The sequence below is a fragment of the Dendrobates tinctorius genome, unplaced genomic scaffold (assembly GCF_039654945.1).
Source record: "Dendrobates tinctorius isolate UK_male_01 unplaced genomic scaffold, ASM3965494v1 ptg000011l, whole genome shotgun sequence".
NCBI lineage: Eukaryota > Metazoa > Chordata > Amphibia > Anura > Dendrobatidae > Dendrobates > Dendrobates tinctorius.
In genome coordinates this window covers 3,648,193-3,672,992 of record NW_027361679.1, presented here as the reverse complement: position 1 = coordinate 3,672,992, position 24,800 = coordinate 3,648,193, and the positions used below count along the sequence as shown (strand labels likewise).

The following is a 24,800-nucleotide window of genomic DNA, read 5'->3' as shown; positions in this document are numbered from 1 at the left end:
GGCGTCTCCCGGTTTTTTACCGCAGACAAAAAACGTTACATGTAACGTTTTTTCCAGACGCCGGACCGGCTGTTTTTGCCGGATCCAGCAAAAACCGGATACGCCGCATAGGCATCCGGCGCAATGCGGCAATAATGAAACTCTATGGGGAAAAAAATGGTTCCGGTGGCAACAGGCGCCGGATCCGGTTTTCACACTTTTCGCCGCATCGCGCCTGATGCACAAAAACTGATGTGTGAAAGTAGCCTAAGAGGGAACGTTTCTACTTGTGGAGAGTGACATGCCAAGGTAAGGAGGCTTATTCACCATGCAATGCTCCTCTGGGAAATTATAGTGCTTTGAAGAAACCACTATATTGTAATCCGAACGCTGCTAACATTCTTTTTCTGCTTCTTCTTATTATTATTCAATTGATTTTCCGCAATTAATGCGGCCCGAACCGCTACACGCACAGACTCAGTTGAGGTGTCATTTCGAAGCCAGCGTCCATGAGTGGTGCCCTAAGTAATTTTCGTGTTGATCGGATTTGTAGTTTTTGCGCAATTTGCGTTTGAAAAAACATTTTCCTCGATGCATTTCAATGGGAAAATGTTGCCACAGACAAAACATGCCCTGAGGCGATTCAAATGGCAGTTAAGCTCATTGATATGCGCAGACAGACCCAGTTACTATGCCAACGCCTACGAACTATACATGACCTCTCCAGGACAGAGTTTCAGGCAGATAATTTCAGCTCTTAAAGCGAAACCCACAGCACAAATGCAAATCACATGCCCTTGAGAGAGAATGTGCGCCAAAGTGGATTTAGAAGCCCAGTGAGCCAAACTGGCTCTTAAAGGGCCGACGCGCCAAAGTGATTCTAAAAGGGCCGGCGCACCGAAATGAGTTTTAAAGGGCCGGCGGGCCAAATCGAAAGCTGAGTGACCCCAGGCTCCAAATCGGAGGCTGAGCCACCCTGGCCTCCAAATCGGACCCAGAGTGGCCCCGCTCACCAAATCGGACCCAGAGTGGCCCCGCCCACCAAATCGGACCCTGAGGGGCCCCGCCCACCAAATCGGACCCAGAGTGGCCCCGCCCACCAAATAGGACCCTGAGGGGCCCCGCCCACCAAATTGGACCCAGAGTGGCCCCGCCCACCAAATCAGACCCTAAGGGGCCCCACCCCCAAAATCGGACCCAGAGTGGCCCCTCCCACCAAATCGGACCCTGAGGGGCCCTGCTCACCAAATCGGACCCTGAGGGGCCTCGCCCACCAAATAGGATGTTTATGTAGGTTTGGAGACACATTGGTCAGCGGGTAATCTAGTCTGCTGGCCTGAGACCGCATGGACCAGGGATCATCCCACTGAACACCCCCTCTCCTTTTACCATGGGAATAATACTACTCAGATAACACAGGGTGAGGGAAAAACAGTGTGGCAATACTTTATTGAACTACGAACAGACAATAAAACATAGAACAGTCCCAGCAAAATACCCAAGATGGTGCAAACTTACAGAGTCTCACCCTTCCGCTGACTCACCGGGATTAAAGCAGCTGTGACTTCCAGGAATGACTACTCCCAACTGTGGTACACAGAGAGAAGATAATGACAAGCTTAGGAAGCTGACAGTCCATTAAGGTATGAGGCCAGGTGACTGGAGGATCACAACCTGGATTCTCCGAACATCTCCATGTAGCCAGGTGACCGGTGAGTCGCAATCCTGGCTTTCCCAAATGTATCCATTGGGCTCAGGTGACTGGTGGGTCCAAATCTTGGCTTTCCCAAATGTATCCATGGGTTCAGTGATGGTCAATGGAGTAGATCTGTATCCTTTCAGCCGGGGCCTTAGTCCCCTAAGCTGGTATCCTATAGAATGTTTAACATCACCATGCAGGGCCACCAATTTACTCACCGCACGAGGCTGTGAAGTGAGTTCTCTGCTTGCTGTGTGCTGTAAGCTCTGTGTCCTCTGCTGGCTGTGCAAACTCCCTGGCTGCATGCTTCTTAAATAAACAGTGTGAACATTCCTAATGTATCCCCAGCCTTTTGCTGAGATGCACTGGATACTTAAAGCACCTCCACATGTCGAGAGGTGCCTGAGCAACATTCTTCTTCAGAATGTGTGCAGCTACTGAATTACCAGGTCCTTTCCTGTTCCTGCCACCCTGGGGACTGAACACCCATTCCTGAATCTGTACCTGTATCTGATCTTTCCTGTGTCTGTCACCCTTGGGACTGAGTACCCAGACCCAAACCCTGAACCTGTGTCTGTCCTTGTCTGAATGAGGACCTATCCCTGAACCTTGTTGTATTCAAGTCTAGATCTTTCCCTAAACATGCTGTGTCTGTACCTGTACCTATCACTGAAACCTGCAGTGTCTGAACCTGTCCCTATCCCTAAAACCTATAGTGTCTGAACCTGTACCTATTCCTAAAATCTGCAGTATATGAACTTGTTCCTATCCCTAAAACCTGCAGATTCTGAACCTGTTCCTACACCTAAAATCTGCAGTGTCTGAACCTTTACCAATCCTTAAAATCTGCAGTGTCTGAACCTTTACCAATCCTTAAAACCTGCAGTGTCTGAACCTGTTGCTATCTCTAAAACCTGCTGTATCTCAATCTGTACCTATTTCTGAAACCTGCAATGTCTGAAAGAGTGCCATTCTCTAATCTGTTGTCACTGTACAACATTAGTGTTTAGTGAGTAAACTTGCTACTTCATTGTAAATATCTTGTGTGACCTTATCCCAGTCTGTCTTGTCCGTACCTATCTTTGTATGCATCCTGTGTGTACCTGACCCTGTCTACTCCTGTGTCTTGCCTGTCTGCATTTGCAGTTCCCTGTCTGTCCGCACTTGCAGTCCAATATCCCCCTGTCAGAGACCTGGTTCTCCATGAAGCCGCTCCTTCTGTCCCACCTTAACTGGATCCTACACCTGCTTGCCTATACAGCATTCATGTCCGCCAGCACCTTCATATCTCATTGAGGACTCAGCTGCTGTGTGACCGAGGTCAGTCCTGGTGAAGCACCTGGTCACGCCTCCCGAGGCTCCCCTCAGATCACGGCATTGTCAGTTGCGGTGCATCCGGGGTCAGCCTTGGGGGGGCACTTAGGATATTATTCTGATTTCTTACTGAGACTAGTTACAGCTATTTTTACTTTTTTATCTTAGCTGTTTGCTGGTTTTTGCTATTTCACTTGATAGCTGGTATCTTCCATTATTAGGCTCATGGTCTTTATTACTCTCTTGGCCTAGTGCAGATATGGCCTATGAGATGCTTTTTTTCTGTTTGGCACTATATTTACCATCTTCCTACTATGCCGATATCTTTTAGCTGCTATTTCTATCTACCTCACATCAATACCTTTGTATTTTTTGTCTAATTAATATATGCAATAAAATTTATAATTGTTCAAAATCCTCTCTACTTTGTGGTGGATCTCTTCTTTATATATATATATTCTCTCTCTCTCTCTCTCTCTATACATATATAGTATAATTGACCGTTGACATGTCTAGTGACACCAATAGTCACTTGTATTCACTTTCTTTGAGATCTAGTTTTTTGGTTTAAAGTTTTTGCTATGTAATTTGAGGACAGAATGAGGTAGGGGTTGAGACACAGATTTCAGGGTTGTTTTACTTATTAGGATGTGTGCTTTTGTTTCAATACAATGAATGTTTTATCATCAGGAGATTATCACTATCTGGACTGCAGCAGAGCTTGCCTCCTGGTCTGACCACATCCCCAACTCTAATAAACAGCTTACTGTCAAACATGCACAAAGAGATGTGGTGTGGGTGTGGATAACTTTCTGAGCTATGTTACATACATCTAAAAACTCTATTTGGGTCACATCTAATGCACCCAGTAAACTAAGTGATACATCATTTGAATCAGGATCTTTTTTCCTATATTATGATGCTCTCAGATGAGGTAGCAAAGTCTTGTTGACAGATTTCGTTTAACCCCTTATTGACCATAGGTATTTTTAGTTTTGCATTTTCATTTTTTGCTCCCCTTTTCCCCAGTCCCATAACTTTTTATTTTTTTTGTCAAAATGGCCATGTGAGGGCTTGTCTTTTGCGGGACGAGTTGTACTTTTGAATGACACCATTAGTTTTACCATGTCATGTACTTGAAAATGGGAAATCAAATCCAAATGCGGTGAAATTGCAAAAAAGCGCAATCCCACACTTGTTTGTATTGCCATTAAGATTCTCCACGTCAATATGAGTTCATTGACACCAAACATGTCTAGGTTCTTTTTTATCTAAGTGGTGAAAAAAAATTCCAAACTTTGTTTAAAAAAAAATTGTGCCATATTCTGATACCTGTAGCGTCTCCATTTTTCGTGATCTCGGGTTAGGTGAAGGCTTATTTATTCGGCACCGAGCTGACATTTTTAATGATACCATTTTAGTGTGGATATGATCTTTTGATCACCTGTTAATGCATTTTAATGCAATGTCGCGGCGATCAAAAATACGTAATTCCGGGGTTTTGACTTTTTTCTCACTACGCTGTTTAACGATCAGGTCAATCCTTTTTTTATTGATAGATCGGGTCAATCTGAACACAGCGATACCAAATTTGTGTATGTTTGATTTCTTTTATTGTTTTATTTTGACTGCGAAAAATGGGGGTGATTTGAACTTTTATTTTTTTTATATTTTTTAAAACTTTTTTTTCACTTTTGGCATGCTTCAATAGTCTCCATGGGAGACTAGAAGCTGCCATTGCCCAACCGGCTCTGCTACATGCAGGCGATGATCAGATCACCTGTATGTTGCAGAATACCTCACTTGCTATGAGTGCCGACTGGGTGGCGCTCATAGCAATCCAGCAGTGACAACCATAGAGGTCTCCAGTAGACCTCTGGTTGTCATGCCAACCTGTCCGTGACCCACGATCATGTGACGGGTCACCGATGGGTGGATTTCCGGCACGACTGCCGGAAGCTCATGTTAAATGCTACTGTCAGAGTTTGACAGCGACATTTAATGGGTTAATAGCCAAGGGTGGATCGCAATTCTGCCAGCGGCAGTTCCGGGCACATGTCACCTGTTCAAAACAGCTGACATGTGCTGGGAAAGATGTGGGCTCACGGCCGGAGCCCACATCAAAGGGAGTCAGACATCGGTGTAAATTTAAAGTCGATGTCGCAAAGAGGTTAATACTACTACTGTACTGTAGGATTCTGTACGGCCCCCTAGTACGTGTTCATATCTGAATGTACAGTTGAAGCTAGAAGTTTACATGCACTATATAAAAAGACACATATGCAAGTTTTTCTCAATATCTGACATGAAATCAAAATAAACCTTTCCCGTTTTAGGTCAAATAGGATTACCATAATTATTATTTGCGAAATGAGGGAATGTGTTAAGGCATTTTTATTACTGCAAATTCAAAAGTTTACATATATTTCATTAGTATTTGGTACCATTGCCCTTAAAGTGAATAACTTGGGCCACACTTTTGGGATATCCTTCCACAAGCTTCTCACAAGAGTTGGTTGGAATTTGGGTCCATTCCTCCTGACAAAACTGGTGTAACTGATCCAGGTTTGTACGTTGCCTTGCTCGCACCTGCCTTTATAGATTTGCCCATAAATTTTCAATAGGATTGAAATCAGGGCTTTTTGATGGCCACTCCAAAACATTGACTTTGCAATCCTTAAGCCACTTTGTTACCATTTTGGCAGTATGCTTTGGGTCATTGTCGATTTGGAAGACCCATTTCCACCCAAGTTTTAACTTCCTGGCTTATGTCTTGAGATGTTGCTTCAGTATTGCCACATAATCTTCTTCTCTCATGATGCCATCTATTTTGTGAAGTGCACCAGTCCCTCCTGCAGCAAAATAACCCCACAACTTGATGCTGCCACCCCTGTGTTTCACAGTTGGGATGGTGTTCTTAGGCTTCCAAGCTTCTCCCTTTTTCCTCCAAACATAATGATGGTCATTATTCCCAAAAAGCTCAATTTTAGTTTCATCAAACCACAGGACATGTCTCCAAAAATTAAGGTCTTTGATCCTGTGTGCATTTGCAAACATTAACCCCTTCATGACCCAGCCTATTTTGACCTTAATGACCTGGCCATTTTTCGCTATTCTGACCAGTGTCCCTTTATAAGGTAATAACTCTGGAATGCTTCAACGCATCCTAGCGATTCTGAGATTGTTTTTTCGTGACATATTGGGCTTCATGATAGTGGTAAATTTAGGTTGATAATTTTTGCGTTTATTTGTAAAAAATTAGAAATTTGGCGAAAATTTTGAAAATTTCACAACTTTCAAATTTTGAATTTTTATTCTATTAAACTAGAGAGTTATGTGACACAAAATAGTTACTAAATAACATTTCCCACATGTCTACTTTACATCAGCACAATTTTTGAAGCAAAATATTTTTTTGTTAGGAAGTTATAAGGGTTAAAAGTTGACCAGTGATTTCTCATTTTTACAACAAAATTTACAAAACCATTTTTTTTAGGGACCACCTCACATTTGAAGTCACTTTGAGGGGTCTATATGGCAGAAAATACCAAAAAGTGACACCATTCTAAAAACTGCACCCCTCAAGCTACTCACTCAAAATCACATTCAAGAAGATTATTAACCCTTCAGGTGTTTCACAGCAGCTAAGGCAATGTGGAAGGAAAAAATGAACATTTTAATTTTTCCAACACAAATTTCCTTTCAGCATCAATTTTTTCATTTTCACATGGGCAACAGGATAAAATGGATCCTAAAATTTGTTGGGCAATTTCCCTTGAGTACACCGATACCTCATATGTGGTCATAAACCACTGTTTGGGCGCACGGCAGGGCTCTGAAGGGTAGGAGTGCCATTTGACTTTTTGAATGGAAAATATGCTGGAATATTTAGCGCTTGCCATGTCGCGTTTGGAGAGTTGCTGTGTGCCTAAACACTGGAGCTCCCCCACAAGTGACCCCATTTTGGAAACTAGACCCCCCAAGGAACTTATCTAGATGCATAGTGAACACTTTGAACCCCCAGGTGCTTCTCAAATTGATCCGTAAAAAAAAAAAAGTACTTTTTTTTCACAAAAATTATCTTTTAGCCTCAGTTTTTTCATTTTCACATGGGCAACAGGATAAAATGGATCCTAAAATTTGTTAGGCAATTTCTCCTGAGCACACCAATACCTCATATGTGGTCATAAACCACTGTTTGGGTGCACGGCAGGGCCCGGAAGGGAAGGAGCGCCATTTGACTTTTTGAATGGAAAATTAGCTCCAATCGTTATCGGACACCATGTCGCGTTTGGAGAGCCCCTGTGTGCCTAAACATTGGAGCTCCCTCACAAGTGACACCATTTTGGAAACTAGACCCCTTAAGGAACTTATCTAGATGTGTAGTGAGCACTTTGAACCCCCAAGTGCCTCACAAAAGTTTATAACATAGAGCAGTGAAAATAAAAAATCATTTTTTTTCCCTCAAAAATGATTTTTTAGCACGCTATTTTTTATTTTCACAAGGGTAACAGGAGAAATTGGACCACAAAAGTTGTTGTCCAGATTGTCCTGAGTACGCTGGTACCCCATATGTGGGGGGGGCACTGTTTGGGTGCACGGCAGGGCGCAGAAGGGAATGAGCGCCATTTGACTTTTTGAAATGAAAATTAGCTCCAATCGTTAGCGGACACCATGTCGTGTTTGGAGATCCCCTGTGTGCCTAAACTTTGGAGCTCCCCCACAAATGACCCCATTTTGGAAACTAGACCCCCTAAGGAACTTATCTAGATGCATAGTGAGCACTTTGAACCCCCAGATGATTTACAGAAGTTTATAATGCAGAGCAGTGAAAATAAAAAATCTTTTTTTTTCCTAAAAAAAAAATTTTTTAGTCGGCAATTTTTTATTTTCACAAGAGTACCAGGATAAATTGGACCCCAAAAGTTGTTTTCCAGTTTGTCCTGAGTACGCTGGTACCCCATATGTGGGGGGGGGGACCACTGTTTGGGCACACGTCGGGGCTTGGAAGGGAAGTAGTGACATTTTGAAATGCTGACTTTGATGGAATGGTCTGCGGGCGTCATGGCGTCATGTTACATTTGCTGAGCCCCTGTGTGCCTAAACAGTAGAAACCCCCCACAAGTGACCCCATTTTGGAAACTAGACCCCCCAAGGAACTTATCTAGATGTGTGTTGAGCACCTTGAACCCCCAAGTGCTTCACAGAAGTTTATAACGCAGAGCCGTGAAAATAAAAAATCATTTTTTTCCCTCAAAAAAAATGATTTTTAGCCCGCAATTTTTTTTTCACAAGGGTAACAGGATAAATTGGACCCCAAAAGTTGTTGTCTAGTTTGTCCTGAGTACACTGATACCCCATATGTGGGGGATGACCACTGTATGGGCACACGTCAGGGCTCGGAAGGGAAGTAGTGATGTTTTGGTATGCAGACTTTGATGGAATGGTCTGCGGGCATCATGTTACATTTGCAGAGCCCTTGATGTACCTAAACTGTGGAAACCCCCCACAAGTGACCCCATTTTGGAAACTAGACCCCATAAGGAACTTGCCTAGATGTGTGGTGAGCACCTTGAACCCCGAAGTGCTTCACAGAAGATTGTAACGCAGAGCCATGAAAATAAAAAATCTTTTTTTTTCCTCAAAAAATGAATTTTTAGCTCTCAATTTTTTATTTTCACAAGGGTAACAGGAGAAATTGGACCCCAAAAGTTGTTGTCCAGTTTGTCCTGAGTATGCTGGTACCCCATATGTGGGGGGGGCACTGTTTGGGTGCACGGCAGGGCGCAGAAGGGAATGAGCGACATTTGACTTTTTGAAATGAAAATTAGCTCCAATCGTTAGCGGACACCATGTCGTGTTTGGAGATCCCCTGTGTGCCTAAACTTTGGAGCTCCCCCACAAATGACCCCATTTTTGGAAACTAGACCCCCTAAGGAACTTATCTAGATGCATAGTGAGCACTTTGAACCCCCAGGTGATTCACAGAAGTTTATAATGCAGAGCAGTGAAAATAAAAAATCTTTTTTTTTCCTAAAAAAAAAATTTTTTAGTCGGCAATTTTTTATTTTCACAAGAGTACCAGGATAAATTGGACCCCAAAAGTTGTTTTCCAGTTTGTCCTGAGTACGCTGGTACCCCATATGTGGGGGGGGACCACTGTTTGGGCACACGTCGGGGCTCGGAAGGGAAGTAGTGACATTTTGAAATGCTGACTTTGATGGAATGGTCTGCGGGCATCATGTTACATTTGCTGAGCCCCTGTGTGCCTAAACAGTAGAAACCCCCCACAAGTGACCCCATTTTGGAACCTAGACCCCCAAAGGAACTTATCTAGATGTGTGGTGAGCACCTTGAACCCCTAAGTGCTTCACAGAAGTTTATAACGCAGAGCCGTGAAAATAAAAAATCATTTTTTTCCCTCAAAAAAAATTATTTTTAGCCCGCAATTTTTTTTTTCACAAGGGTAACAGGATAAATTGGACCCCAAAAGTTGTTGTCCAGTTTGTCCTGAGTACGCTGATACCCCATATGTGTGGGGGAACCATTGTTTGGGCACACGTCAGGGCTTGGAATGGAAGTAGTGACGTTTTGAAATGCAGACTTTGATGGAATAGTCTGCAGTCGTCATTACGTTTGCAGAGCCCCTGATGTGCCTAAACAGTGGAAACCCCCCACAAATGACACCATTTTGGAAACTAGACCTTCCAAGGAACTTATGTAGATGTATGGTGAGCACTTTCAACCCCCAAGTGCTTCACAGAAGTTTATAATGCAGAGACATGAAAATGAAAAAAACATTTTTTTCCACAAAAATAATTTTTTAGCCCCTAATTTTTTATTTTCCCAAGGGTAACAGGAGAAATTAGACCCCAAAAGTTGTTGTGCAGTGTTTCCTGAGTACGCTGATACCCCATATGTGGGGGTAAACCACTGTTTGGGCACACGTCGGGGCTTGGAAGGGAGTGAGCACCGTTTGACTTTTTGAACGCAAAATTGGCTGGAATCAAAGGTTGCACCATATCGCGTTTGGAGACCCCCTGATGTGCCTAAACAGTGGAAACCCCTCAATTCTAACTCCAACCCTAACCCCAACACACCCCTAACCACAGCCCTAACCCCAACACATCCCTAACCCTAATCCCAACCCTAACCATAAACCTAACCCCAACACACCCCTAACCCCAACACTAACCATAACACTAACCACAAGCCTAACCCTAATTCTAACCCTAATTCCAACCCTAACCCTAATTCCAACCCTAACCCTCATTTCAACCCTAACCCTCATTTCAACCCTAACCCTCATTCCAACCCTAACCCTCTTTCCAACCCTAACCCTCTTTCCAACCCTAGCCCTCTTTCCAACCCTAACCCTCTTTCCAACCCTAACCCTCTTTCCAACCCTAACCCTCTTTCCAACCCTAACCCTCTTTTCAACCCTAACCCTCTTTCCAACCCTAACCCTAACCCTCTTTCCAACCCTAACCCTCTTTCCAACCCTAACCCTAACCCTCTTTCCAACCCTAACCCTCTTTCCAACCCTAACCCTAACCCTCTTTTCCAACCCTAACCCTAACCCTGATGGAAAAATAAAAATAAAAATATTTTCTTTATTTTAGTAGTTGTGCCTACCTATGGGGGTGATAATCGGGGGGTTCATTTACTTTTTATTTCATTTTGATCACTGTGAGAGTGATCAAAATGAAATAATGGAATCTGCAGCCGGCAGATTCGGGCGGGCGCACTGCGCATGCGCCCGCCATTTTCCAAGATGACGGCGCCCATGAACCGGACCCGCCGGACATCGGGAGCGACAGGGGGACTTAGAAGTCGCCGCTGTCATTCAGTGGTGGGGGGGCGATCGCCGGTGGGGGGTGTCGAATCGGTGTCTCCATCGGCCATGGCTGGATTGTAATATTTCATCAATTTTCATTGATGAAATATTACTATCGCTCTGATTGGCTGTTTCACTTTTAACAGCCAATCAGAGCGATCGTAGCCACGTGGGGGCGAAGCCACGCCCCCTGTGGTGAATTGCAAAGCCCCCTGTATCTGCGGGTCAGGTGACCTTTCATTGACCCCGGTCACCCGACCCACAGGGGGGCTTTGAATTCATGACACAGGGTATGCGTCATAGGTCGGATTGGCACCGACTTTCATGACGCATACGCTGTGTCACAGGTCGGGAAGGGGTTAATCTGGCTTTTTATGTTTCTTTTGTAGTAATGGCTTCTTCTTGGCAGTGTGGCCTTTCAGCCCATGTTGATACAGTACTCATTTCACTGTGGATATTGGCACAATCTTATCAGCTTCCACCATTATCTTCACAAGGTCTTTTGCTTTTGTCCTTGGGTTGATATTCACATGTCGGACCAAAGCACGTTCATCTCTGGGACACAGAACCCGTCTCTTTCCTGAGTGGTATTATGGCTGGACATTCCCATCTTGTTTGTACTTGTGTATAATTGTTTGTACAGGTGAACGTGGCACCTTCAGGCATCTTGAAATTGTACCCAAAGATGAGCCAGATTTGTCCAAGTCCACAATTCTCTTCCTCATATCTTGACTGATATCTTTAGACTTTCCCATGATGCTACACAAAGAAGCAGTGTGTTTCAGGTGTGCATTGAAATACATCCACATGTGTATCTCTAATTAGCTCAGATGTTGCCAAAAACTGTCAGAAGCTTCCAAACACATGGGCAAACCCGAACAGTAAAGTTCGGCGTCCATACCAAACACCTACTGTTTGGGCACGGACACCGAACATGGACTTCACCAGGAAGTCCATGTTACTGTTTGATTTCGGCTGCCTGAACAACGGGTGTTTGTCACGCTATCATGTGCATGGCATCGCCGCAATCATCACTTCTGATCGATGGTAAAATCATTCCGCACTGGTCAGAGAGCCGCGGTTCCCACTGGAGCCTCCGGTCACTGGTGTTAGTGGATCGGACTACTGCTCTCATCATCTGACACCTGCTGCCACTAATAACAGTGAAAGCATGAGTGGCCAATGGGTGTATTCATTAGCTGGCTCCTGCTCTGTAAATAAACAATTAAAAAAAATGGTGTGGGTTCCCCCCTATTTTTGATAACCAGCCAGGCAAAACTCAGAGCTGGGGGCTGCAACCCTCAGCTGTCAGCTTCACCAAGGCTGGTGATCAAAAATACAGGGGTCCCTATGCTTTTTTTTTAATTATTGAAATAAATAATTTAAAAAAATGAAGTGGGGTCACCACCATTTTTGACAACCAGCCTTGCTAAAGCAGACAGCTGGGGAATGGTAATCTCAGGCTGTTAAGGGACCATGGATATTGGCCTCCCCAGCCTAAAAATAGCAGCCCGCAGCTGCCCTGAAAAGGGCACTCCGGTCACTGATGCTGTGTTTCTTGCTGGGCTGAAATGCCGTGACCTCTGTGAGATCTCCGCTCCATACTTAACTAATACTTTGAGACAGCTATCTCTCCCTAAATCCCTCCTACACAGTAACGCTTGGTCAAGGGCACCTATGTTCTTTATGCCAGACTCCTTATTTCAAGGGAGAACAAAGTGATCAGCCATTGAAATTCAACAAGCAATTCTTCTCTTGACGATACATTCTGACGTTTGAGAGTTGAAAGGCCCCCACACACATCACTATACTGCTCGGTTCAGCCGATTTCTGTTGTTTTTGCCAAGCTTAGTTTAATGGGTATGGGAGATTTTAGATCAATACATTACATCTATCTGAAGAGCCTCTCACTTTAGAGTTAATATATTTTCATTCATTCTTAGAGGATCTCCTTAGCCTCTTCCTCTTTTAATGTTAATGCTTCCATCAGTCTTAACCCCTCAATATTCTCCCTTCAAATATTTATTCATTGTGTTCCTCTTTATTTTAATTGTTGGTATATTCCCCACCCTTCTGGGGTATACTTGTGGTATTTGCCTTTCTAGAATCTTCTCAGGTTGTCTTCATTACCAGGTCTATCTCCAATTTATGCAGTGGTTTTTATTAGTGAGTAGTCATGCAGCTAACACTGGGTTGACTTGGACATTAATTTTCGCAGTTTAATATATTAAAATAAATGTTTACAATGGTTGGTTATATATTGTTTTTATTTATTTGCATATAATTTATTATTACTGTAACCTAAATAAAAGCTGCAGCCTTTTTAGCTCCAAGCTAATTGCCTGGTGTCCCATAGAAACCCCTAATACAGATATACTTATCTTACATAATTTGCATTTCATCTCCTTTGTATTTCAATGATTGCATACGAAATTCAGGTGCCACATAGGATGCCCTGCTAGAACCTAGACTACAAATAGATTAAGCCTTGGAAACTATTTTTTATTTAATTAAATTAGCAATTGTAAAGTGTGTAGGTGAGAGCGTATTATACTCACTTGTATGTGTTTGTTGTTCTGATTAATATATAAGTGAATGCTGCCATACTCAGCGCTAACAATATCAACTCAAACAAAAGCAGCGATGACTGACCGTTCAGAAAAACGCTGTATTACTGGTTCCTTAATTCCATTTAATTAAACCCTATCCATCCATAATGGGAGATAAACCACGCAGATGGCTACTTCAGTCTGTCACTCTACTCACTACGGAGCTTACAGTATTTAGATAGACATCCTAATAAGATTTATTTGGGAGGTGAGGACAGTATTTTCACAGGAGGGGCTCTCATAAAACAAGTATCTGCTAAGGAAAAAGGTTAGGAAAAATCACATCTGTTTTAAAAGGGAACCTGTCACCAGAAAAAAAGCTATTAACCTGCAGATATGAAGTTAATCTGTTCATTAACAGCGTTATTAATCTGCTGGGCGCCCGCCCCAGTCACGGGGGTGGCGCTGACGCGTGTTCAGACATAGCTCTGAGTATACAGAGTGACGGCTGAAACCACTCCCCGGGCTTGACTGGCACTGGCTCTGCATTAGGGCCCGTCATATGTCAGTCAGGTCTGGGGGTCGGTTACAGTTGCCATTCTGTATATTCAGAGTGGTGACTGAACCAGCGCCGGTGAAGCCCTCATGAATGAAACTGGAATGCCCCTGGGGGAAAGAGTAAAGTTCATTTTCTCCTGGCAGTGGTCAACTAAGTCTAGGCGCCAAGCAGATTCATAACGCTATCACCCTGCAGATTAACCCCACATCTGCAGGTTAATAGCGTTTTTTTCTGGTGGCAAGCTCTCTTTAAATTTTTACAATGCTCTAGACATCACAGAAGGACATTGACTGTCGACAGATTAAAAATAGTGCAGCAAACCGTTCCAATGATGCATTTTGCCATATAGTGCATTTTGCCATATTCACCTGCTCCCCCCTCCCTGTCTTGCTCTAAGCATTTCTTCTTGTGTAGAGCAAGACAGGGAGGGGGGAGCAGGTGAATAAGCCCCGCCCATCGGACCGGACCGTGGCAGTTTACATACATCTGAACCGATATAAAAAAGGTATACATGCATGAAAGGTGCGGGGTCAGGGGGAAGCAAAAGTACTAAGAGAATCCTTATGTGACACACAATTGAATGATATCATTATATGATATCTCAAAAAAGGGGTGACAGATTCCCTTTAAAATAATTTAAAAGAATAATTAAAAAAGCGATGTGGAGTCCCCCCATTTTTGACAACGAGACAATCTAAAGCAGATAGCTATGAGCTGGTATTCTCAAACTGGGAAGGGGCCATGGATATTAGCCTCTGCCAAAATATAGCAGCCTGCAGCCACCCCAGAAAAGGCGCATCCATTAGATGCACAAATTCTGGCACTTTGCAAGGCTCTTCCTACTTGTCCTGTGGTGGTGGGAAGGGAGTTAATAATTTGATAAAGACACAGAGAAAAGTCCTTTTATCTGAAATAAAAACTCCCTGACCCTCTTATATCCATTTATTCAGCAAAAATTAATATAAAAAGCAAAGTTATACTCACCTATCCATTTATGATTCATTAATAGCCACGTCCCACAATGATCCAAATGGTTTGGAGAGCGGTCACATCAGTGATGCGACCTCTCTCCATGCCAGCCGGCACACACTGAGCAGAGCGTGAGAAGCTCTGCCTCTGAACAGCAGTGACATCATTAAGGTTACCGCCGGTCACAGGCAGAGCTTCTCACGCTCTGCTCAGTGTGCTCCGATTGGCGTGGAGAGCAGAATTTCATGCTACAAGGCTGTTCTTTCCATTACAATTGTATCTGAACCATAGTTGGGTTGGCCATTAGATCAGCTGATGGAGTCTTTAAACAGCTAATCCAATGCTAAAAACTAAGACAAAAAAGGTCATTCTTCTCTGGCTGTTAGTCTTGTATGCTAGAACATTACTACTGTAAATGACCGCATCCAATATATATGAGAAAGCAATCCTAAACTGACACAGGAGCACCCAACATGTCTAAATGGACCCTGGATCCGAGCACTATCATCATTTCTTTTCTGACATTTATTTACTTATTTTTAGTAACTTTGTCAAAACGTATGATGAGGAAAGAGAACATGTTTGGTCTTTTTGAACTAAGTACAACATATTTATGATTTCTTTTCTACATAAAAATCACAAAAAAAGTTGCATATTCTAGGCATGTCATAATTCTCTTTAAGAAGGATGGAATAAATACATTAATATTGCAACCATTGTTAACAGGTGAAAAAAGTTGCAAACGGAGCAGCATTTACCGTATATTTTTGTATGTTATATGCAATGCTGGTCTCTTGCTCTTTTTTAACATTGGAAAGTATAATCAATTAACATGCATGAACAAAAGGTCACAATTTGTGTAAAAAAAAATGTTGATATCTGAAACACTGATTTCCTAGTTTTGTCTAAAATTAGGACTCCGTCAGCAGGTTTTTGCTGTGTAATGTGACAGAAGCATAATGTAGGGCAGAGACCCTGATACCAGCAATGTATCACTTAGTTTACTGGATGCAGCATTTTTCTTAGAGTCACAGTTTTCTCTGCTGAAGATCTAGCTGTGCTCTAAATGCTCTGCTCTGTATAACCCCGCCAACACCACTGATTGGCAGCTTTCTGAGTACACTGTATAATGACAGAAAGTTGCTAAAATAATCTCTGGCTGATAAAACACTGGTGATATTGAAACAAAATACAGCCTAGTAAGTGACACATCACAGGAATCGGGGCCTCTGCCCATAAATCATGATGCTGTCAGATTACATTGCAACAGCCTGCTGACAGATTTCTCTTAAAAAGTGTACTATCATGCTTAAAAAACATGCATAGGCGCAATCTGCACCAAATCTATCATTGAGGTGCAATTTTTGATTAATGTGAAGTGGCAGGGGTTGAAGTGAGTATAATAAATTCTATTTATGGTATACCATTAGATTTTCCTTGAATGTGTGCTTTCACCAGTGAAATGTGAGCTGCGTCAAAAAGTCCCATCACTAATACATTAATTTTGTGACACTAATGAAGATTTTAATTATATATGTTTGAAATTTCTATCCAGGATAATAAGCTAATGGGTCGATTGGTGACTATAGTTATACACATTCTATAAAGTATCATTGTATTACCTGAAGGTGTGATATTAACGTGGCTTGATATAGTGGTGGTCCAGCTTATCGTGGTGAGATTACCATTAGTTAATAATGTTCTAGAATTTGCTGGGTGGTACTCATCTGTAAAACAATTACAAATGTTATGTGAATATAACTTGTAATTCAGTTGCAATCTTTCATGATTTTGTAAAATTAATCCTGTCCAAGAATGACATGACATTGAGACAAGAAAAGGGCTTTATGTGGAAGGGAAGATATGACTTTAGATGATCGCACATGTTCAGACTAGGAGGTTCTCTAGTGTGTTGAATATCATGATCATTTCTCATGGTTCAGAAACTGAACAATGATCTTGGCCAGTTGTGTCGCCAAGAAGAGCTCACAATGGAAGCTAGTCGGGAACCTGTCAGCAGGATTGTGCTCAGTAAACTACAGGCAGAGTCAAGTCGGCGCCGTTATACAGATTACAAAGATACCTTGGGTGATAAAATCCGTCTTGTGGTTGATGTGTAATCTTTATTTTCAGTTTTCAGTTAATGAGATTCTCATGCTTCGGGGCGGCCTGTGTGTGTGTGGGGAGGTCTTCATGTGGTGCTCTGCTTACATATTCAGCTGCATGGCTTATGACAGGTCACTGATCCCTCACTGACCTGCTGCCTATTTTACATGTTGAATATCGTATGTTTTGAAAAAAAATTCACATTCAGCAGGCAGGCGCCTGTGCTGTAGCATGATTCCATGTATAATTTCCATTTAATTAGTTTATTTGGTGATATAAAATTATTCCGAAAAAAAAATTCTCTCTCATAATGGTCACACCTGCGCAGTAGCATCGGCGATTCGATAGATGCTGCTGCACAGGCGACAATTGGTGGAGACAATTTTCTTTTATATTTATTATTTTGCCTAAAATACAAAGGAAATTTGTCGTCTTTAACTTTAGACCTTTTAAGTAATTTTTATCAGGGGTGCACAAAATTTTACATGTCACTGTCTGTGTTGAGGAAAAAGAATGTAGTGTACACTGAAAAGAATACCCTGCCTACAGTAAAACACAATGCTTGCTCGGTGATGCTCTGGGGCTCCTTTGTTCCCCTAGCACTGGAAACCTGCATCGTGTAGAGGACAAGATAGGTTCAAACAAGTATCAGAAAATAGTAGGAGGAAACATGATGCTTCCTATGAGGGAACTGAAACTTGGATGACATGATCCCAACATGCCTTAACCCCTTCACGACATGCACCGTACATGTAAGGCGCATGTCGTGTCTCTTTCTTTCATGTGGGATCTGGCGATGAGCCCACATCTTTCCCAGCACATGTGGGCTGATTTGAACAGCTGACATGTGCCCCTAACAGCCGTGGGTGGAATCTCAATCAACCTGCAGCTGTTAACATGTTAAATGCCACTGTCAATCTCTGACAGCGGCATTTATTGTGATCGCGCAGGAAGCGCGTCACTACGCCCGCTCATCGGCGCCCATGTCACAAGACTGGAGGTCACTGATGGATTGGCTTGACAACCTGGGGTCTGCAGCAGACTACTGTGGTTGTCATTGCTGGATTGCTATGAGCGCCGCCTGGTGGTCTGTGCTCATAGCAAGTGAGCATTTCTGCTACATAGAGCAGGACTGAAGCCATTCAAAATAAAACAATTAAAAAAAAAAATTCATAAGTCTGCACACAGTGACTGCAGACTTATTGATTTGGACCGGACAACCCCTGTTAGGCCTCTTTCACACATCAGTATTTTTGGTCAGTATTTCATCAGTATTTGTATGCCAAAACCAGGAATGTCTCCAAAACAAAGAACAGGAGTCAGTCTTTCAATTATATTTTTTTCTCGGTAAGTTCCATTCCTGGCTTTGGCATACAAACACTGATGCAAAATACTGACCAAATACTGACGTGTGAATGAGCCTTAACACCGTGATGTGGTTTTCTGTAGAAAGTCTTCTACTAACCATTCCTAGAATTGCCTAAAGTTCAAACCCAAAGTAGTGAACAAGTGACATAGGACACATAGAAGTGATCATTTGTCTTACCAGTTGTGTTGCTGGCTTTTATCGTCTCTTCGGTTTCATTCTTTGTCTGATTATCTCTCAGATCTAGAATAACAGAATCATTTGTTGTTGGAACATCTGGACAACGCATCAAATAACAAATGAAGTGAAATGTAACAGACGGATGTTTCCATGTTTAGCAGCATGAAACATTCAGTGTTTATTTGTACAAGGTGTACATGCTTATAAACATCAGAAAGATTGCAGTAAAAGAAGACAATAAAACTTCTTACCAGAAGTGCTGGTCATAGGGATATCTGGCGAAGGTGTCGGAGATGAGCCATTTTCTGCAAATCAACACATTTCATTATTTAGATATGAATTCTACAGAAATATGTATTTTGGTTGTGTAGCCATAAGCGGTATTAGAGCCTATTAGTGAAGCCAATTATAATCAATATAAATACTTTATTGAGTCACATACATATGCAATGGATAAAATCAGTAAAGGGTAACAAAAAAATGACAAAAGAGTAAACTACATGATGTGAGGGTATTAAAGTAAAGAGGGATCAATAGAGGGTTGATGAAATGCCCATTCAATGTGGTTCGTCAATAAAATAAGGCATTTTAAAAAGTAAAAAAAAATACTGTGGCCAAATATGTACAGAAATGCAAAACAGAGCATTAGTATGTATCACAAAGGCATATGGATCATGACTTAAATAGAAACATTGCAACACTCCCCCACAATGTATTTCTACACATATCTTCATAGGAATATTAGAGGAAAAAGATGTAATATTGCAAAATATATTTATTAACTTTTATTAATAAATTATTAAAAAAAACATTTTTGATAAAAATTCAAGCTGAGAAAACACTGACCCTGAAGTTAAAAGCACTATGCTTTATACAGGTGTGTTGGGTTTCCCTTTTGAAGAAGCTCATGTCGAAACGGGGTCATTGGGGTTAGGAAACATGACACACCAAAGATATAGCACAAGTCACTTTGTAAGTACCTTATACAGAAAGTTTGGGGATACACCTCTCCCTCTTATTCATCTCCTGTGATTTACTAGTTTATTTGATTAAATTCTTTATATATATAGATAAACTTCTTTGATCGTGGACTCTATTTCATATTATCATGTATTGAATAGGGATATGCAATTCAATATATTATCACCTCTACATAGGTTTCTATCATTTATATTATGCACTTGCACTTTGACATGTAGCAGCTTTTTTTGTATACTTTTTTCTGCATCAATTTTTTTTAAACTAATTTTTAACCTATTCTAATTTCTTACCCAATATCAGGTCCAACACACCTGTATAAAACATAGTGCTTTTCAAACTTCAGGGTCAGTTGTTTTTTCAGCTTGAATTTTTATCAAAATTTTTTTGTAATAATGTATTAATAAAAGTTGTACATTTTAATAAATATATTTTGCAATATTACATTTTTTTCCTATGAGGATATGTGTAGAAATACCGTATGGCAATGTACTGCTTTACTCCCGTAAAAGATTGTGTTAATAAACTCCCCCACAATGCTAGTGCCATGTGGTGTTAAATGAAGTGACATGCTACAAAGTAATAGTTCCACTGGTATGCTAAAATAGCAATATTGGTGTACAGTCACGCCCTACATGTTAATAGGTAGTGAAAACACAAATGCTATATATCCACCGCAAGCTTCGCCTGGAGCTATACTACCGTTAGTGGCAAAATGCAAGTGTTGCAATCTTTATATTTAATTAATGATCCATATGCCATTATGATTAGTTGAGAATCACACCAATAGGTTCTAACTTTTCAATAATTGCTTATTGAACATGATAAAAATCACAATAGCTTGCATGAAAATTATATGAGACCTCTTACAGCAGAACTGTCACTTCTTTGTGAATACTTAGCATTTTTCTGGAGCATGCCTAATGTATTCAGATAACTATCGTCTGGACAGTTAGGCTATGTGCCCATGCTATCGTTTTTAAACGCTCAGGAAACTGATCCCCTTCCCAGAAACCGTGCGTCTTTTTTCCGCGCGATTTTTGCGCGTTTTGTGCAAAAAAGCCGCGCGTTTTTGACGCGTTTTTTGACACGCATTTTCTGGGAACATTGGGGAAGGCTAAAAGCACGGAGCAATGCGGAAATTAATGAGCATGCTGCGTTTTTAGCCACTAAGTGATTCCTGAGCGGTTAAAAGCGCATGCATTGGCACAAAAAGCCAAAAAAGCATGCAAATTAATTTGAAGCATCTTTTAAGTGTTTCTGCAGCATCTGAGCCGGCTCAAACGCTGCGGAAACGCTTACAAAAACGCAACGTGGGCACACAGCCTGATAAATATTTATGGATCTTATCCCAAAAAAAGGCTGCAGTTTACAATAAATGAACCATAATGCTGTAACAACTGTAACTGCTAGTGTTAATAATAGGAACTCGCCTAACAAAACTTAAGTCTGCTAACTAAAGTGACTTGGTAAATAATAAAAAAAACACTTATAATTGGCAAAGCTTTAAATTGCCTGGATCAAAATATTTCCGTGCTGCTTTCTCAGTAACCTTACCAGTAGGTATCATTAGTTCTGCCTAAAAGGGAACCGTTCTTTATAAAACCATGTTATTGATTGTGGTGTATTCACTACAGGATCCCACAGCTCTTCTCTATTCATCTATCATATGGATAAGACCACTACTGGTCCCTTGCTAACATAGAAACGTACAGCAGAAGATTGATGGCAGAAGACCACGTGATCTGTACATTCTCCCACTAAATTAGTAATTTTTAATTTTATCTTGGGGACACTTTTATGTTGCTCCCAGGCATGTGTAAACTTTGACTGAAAATTTGTTTCATCTATTACTTTCATTCTTGCCAGCAAATCTCATATTTAGCCCCCTTTTTTCATGTGCTTAGTTTTTATTAAAAAAAACTACCCACCTATAACATGGTTCCAAGTAGGCCTGTCCAGTGTCGGACTGGGGTGCCAAGGGTCCACCAGTAACATTGACTCTGGGGGGCCACTTTTCACCTGTATACAAATATTACACTACCCTCATTCACAAATCTACCTCTACCTCTATATTATAATAATAATAATCTGGGGTAGTTTGGTTAATGAATGAGATGCTGCTTTTTTCTGTACAGGGTGAATCATGTGAATTTTGCCAAGTACTGCCCATACAGTGAGGTTGGGGGCCCAGATCTGCCCTGGGGCCCACCAGAGGATTGCCCTGTTACTCTGTGGGCAAGCCTGAGCCTGGGGCAGTCCCATTTTCCTCTTAATATTTGCTTTCGCTATTGAACAGGCAGCAGCATTATGGCAATAGCCACTTTATCAAGGGTATTTCTAGACCAGAGATCCCCAATCTGTAGCTGGCCAGCCACATGTAGCTCGCAGGCCCTTGCTGTGTGGCTCACAGTAGTCTGCTTCATCTGCGTGTTAGTGCAGTGTAAAGCAGACAGCCAGGAGCAGGGCTAAGTTTAAGAAGAGTATGATGAGCCCTAAAGAGGTTAAAGGCCCCGTCTCACTAAGCGATCTCGGTAGCGAGATCGCTGCTGAGTCACAAGTTTTGTGACGTAACAGCGATCTCACCAGCGAGATCGCTATGTGTGACAGCGATCAGCGAGCGGCCCCCCTGCCAGTATCGCTGATCGCTGTAAGAAACCTCTGGACATTTCTTTGGTCGCTGGTCTCCCGCTGGCCAGCACGCATCGCTGCGTGTGACAGGCGGGAGACCAGCGATCAGCTGTAAAAAATAATAAAAAAAATAAAAAATATAGTTATTCTCACCTTCCGACGTCCCGTTCAGCCATCCTGCCTCTCTCCAGGCTCCGGCCCCAGTGATCCTTTGCATGAATGTCCGCGAGATGTCACAGTCTCGAGGGATAACAAAGTCTCGCGGTCATTCATGCAAAGGATCACTGGGACCGGAGCGTGGAGAGAGGCCGGATGGCTGAACAGGACGTCGGAAGGTGAGAATAACTATATTTTTTATTTTTTTTATTATTTTTTACAGCGATGGCCAGCGATGCCGCACGCTCGGCATCGCTGTGCTGATCGCTGGTGAAGCTGTCTGTGTGACAGCTCACCAGCGATCACATAGCGACTTACCAGCGATCCTGACACCTTGATATCGGTGTCGGGATCGCTGGTAAGTCGCTTAGTGTGACGGGGCCTTAAGGCTGCGATCTCCTGGCTGGTGTTATCCCCTCAGCGTGTGGCTGGCTCAGCCCCCTGATCTGTCTGCTTACATTCAGCATTGCAGACACTTTACACAACTGTCTCCACTGCTTATCAGGTAAGTGCTAGTAGCAGCCTACACAAACACTGATACTGTCAGAAGTACAGTAACAAGCTGATTTCTAATGCTACCAAGTAGAAGTGTCATTGCCTGTGTGGGGATGTTACTAGCAGTCACTTGATAAGCAATGGGCACAGCACAGATTCCCCCCTACTCCATCACTTCTGATGCACAACTGCATATATCCCTCCTGTGTCAGCACATAATATATGTGCATGCAGAGCTGCTAATCAGAGGGAGAGCTGAAGGATTTGTGGATACCTCCCTCTCACTCAGAAAAGCAGCACATGTAGCTGTAGGAGGAGGAGCCCCCGCTGTGTAGCCGGGCCGGAACCAAGGGGACTGTCACCAAGGTTCCTAGGGGGACTGTTTCTGGGGGACATACAGTCATGGCCAAAAGTATTGACACCCCTGCAATTCTGTCAGATAATACTCAGTTTCTTCCTGAAAATGATTGCAAACACAAATTCTTTGATATTATTATCTTCATTTAATTTGTCTTAAATGAAAAAACACAAAAAGAATTGTCTTAAAGCCAAATTGGATATAATTCCACACCAAACATAAAAAAGAGGGTGGACAAAAGTATTGGCACTGTGTGAAAAATCATGTGATGCTTCTCTAATTTGTGTAATTAACAGCACCTGTAACTTACCTGTGGCACCTAACAGGTGTTGGCAATAACTAAATCACACTTGCAGCCAGTTGACATGGATTAAAGTTGACTCAACCTCTGTCCTGTGTCCTTGTGTGTACCACATTGAGCATGGAGAAAAGAAAGAAGACCAAAGAACTGTCTGAGGACTTGAGAAACCAAATTGTGAGGAAGCATGAGCAATCTCAAGGCTACAAGTCCATCTCCAAAGACCTGAATGTTCCTGTGTCTACCATGCGCAGTATCATCAAGAAGTTTAAAGCCCATGGCACTGTGGCTAACCTCCCTAGATGTGGCCGGAAAAGAAAAATTGACAAGAGATTTCAACGCAAGATTGTGCGGATGTTGGATAAAGAACCTCCACTAACATCCAAACAAGTTCAAGCTGCCCTGCAGTCCGAGGTACAACGGTGTCAACCCATACTATCCGTCGGCATCTGAATGAAAAGGGACTGTATGGTAGGAGACCCAGGAAGACTCCACTTCTTACCCCGAGACATAAAAAAGCCAGGCTGGAGTTTGCCAAAACTTACCTGAAAAAGCCTAAAACATTTTGGAAGAATGTTCTTTGGTCAGATGAGACAAAAGTAGAGCTTTTAGGACAAAAGCATCAACATAGAGTTTACAGGAGAAAAAAGAGGCATTCAAAGAAAAGTACACGGTCCCTACAGTCAAACATGGTGGAGGTTCCCTGATGTTTTGGGGTTGCTTTGCTGCCTCTGGCACTGGACTGCTTGACCGTGTGCATGGCTTTATGAAGTCAGAAGACTACCAACAAATTTTGCAGCATAATTTAGGGCCCAGTGTGAGAAAGCTGGGTCTACCTCAGAGGTCAGAGGTCTTCCAGCATGACAATAACCCAAAACACACTTCAAAAAGCACTAGAAAATGGTTTGAGAGAAAGCACTGGAGACTTCTAAGGTGGCCAGCAATGAGTCCAGACCTGAATCCCATAGAACACCTGTGGAGAGATCTAAAAATGGCAGTTTGGAGAAGGCACCCTTCAAATATCAGGGACCTGGAGTAGTTTGCCAAAGAAGAATGGTCTAAAATTCCAGCAGAGCATTGTAAGAAACTCATTGATGGTTACCGGAAGCGGTTGGTCGCAGTTATTTTGGCTAAAGGTTGTGCAACCAAGTATTAGGCTGAGGGTGCCAATACTTTTGTCCGGCCCATTTTTGGAGTTTTGTGTGAAATGATCAATGTTTTGCTTTTTGCTTCATTCTCTTTTGTGTTTTTTCATTTAAGACAAATTAAATGAAGATAATAATACCAAAGAATTTGTGTTTGCAATCATTTTCAGGAAGAAACTGA

General features: G+C 42.2%; 1 protein-coding gene across 2 annotated transcripts in view; it reads right to left on the bottom strand.

Moving 5' to 3' along the window:
- Positions 1-24,800, bottom strand: part of EMCN (endomucin) — a 263,020-nt gene that overhangs the window by 156,908 nt on the left and 81,312 nt on the right. For both annotated transcript variants that reach the window (XM_073589333.1, XM_073589341.1), the window contains 3 exons: positions 18,810-18,863; positions 18,559-18,621; positions 16,529-16,633 (listed from right to left, as the gene is read on the bottom strand). In XM_073589333.1, the coding sequence (XP_073445434.1) occupies positions 16,529-16,633; positions 18,559-18,621; positions 18,810-18,863 (222 nt within the window). The remainder of the gene's footprint in view (positions 1-16,528; positions 16,634-18,558; positions 18,622-18,809; positions 18,864-24,800) is intronic.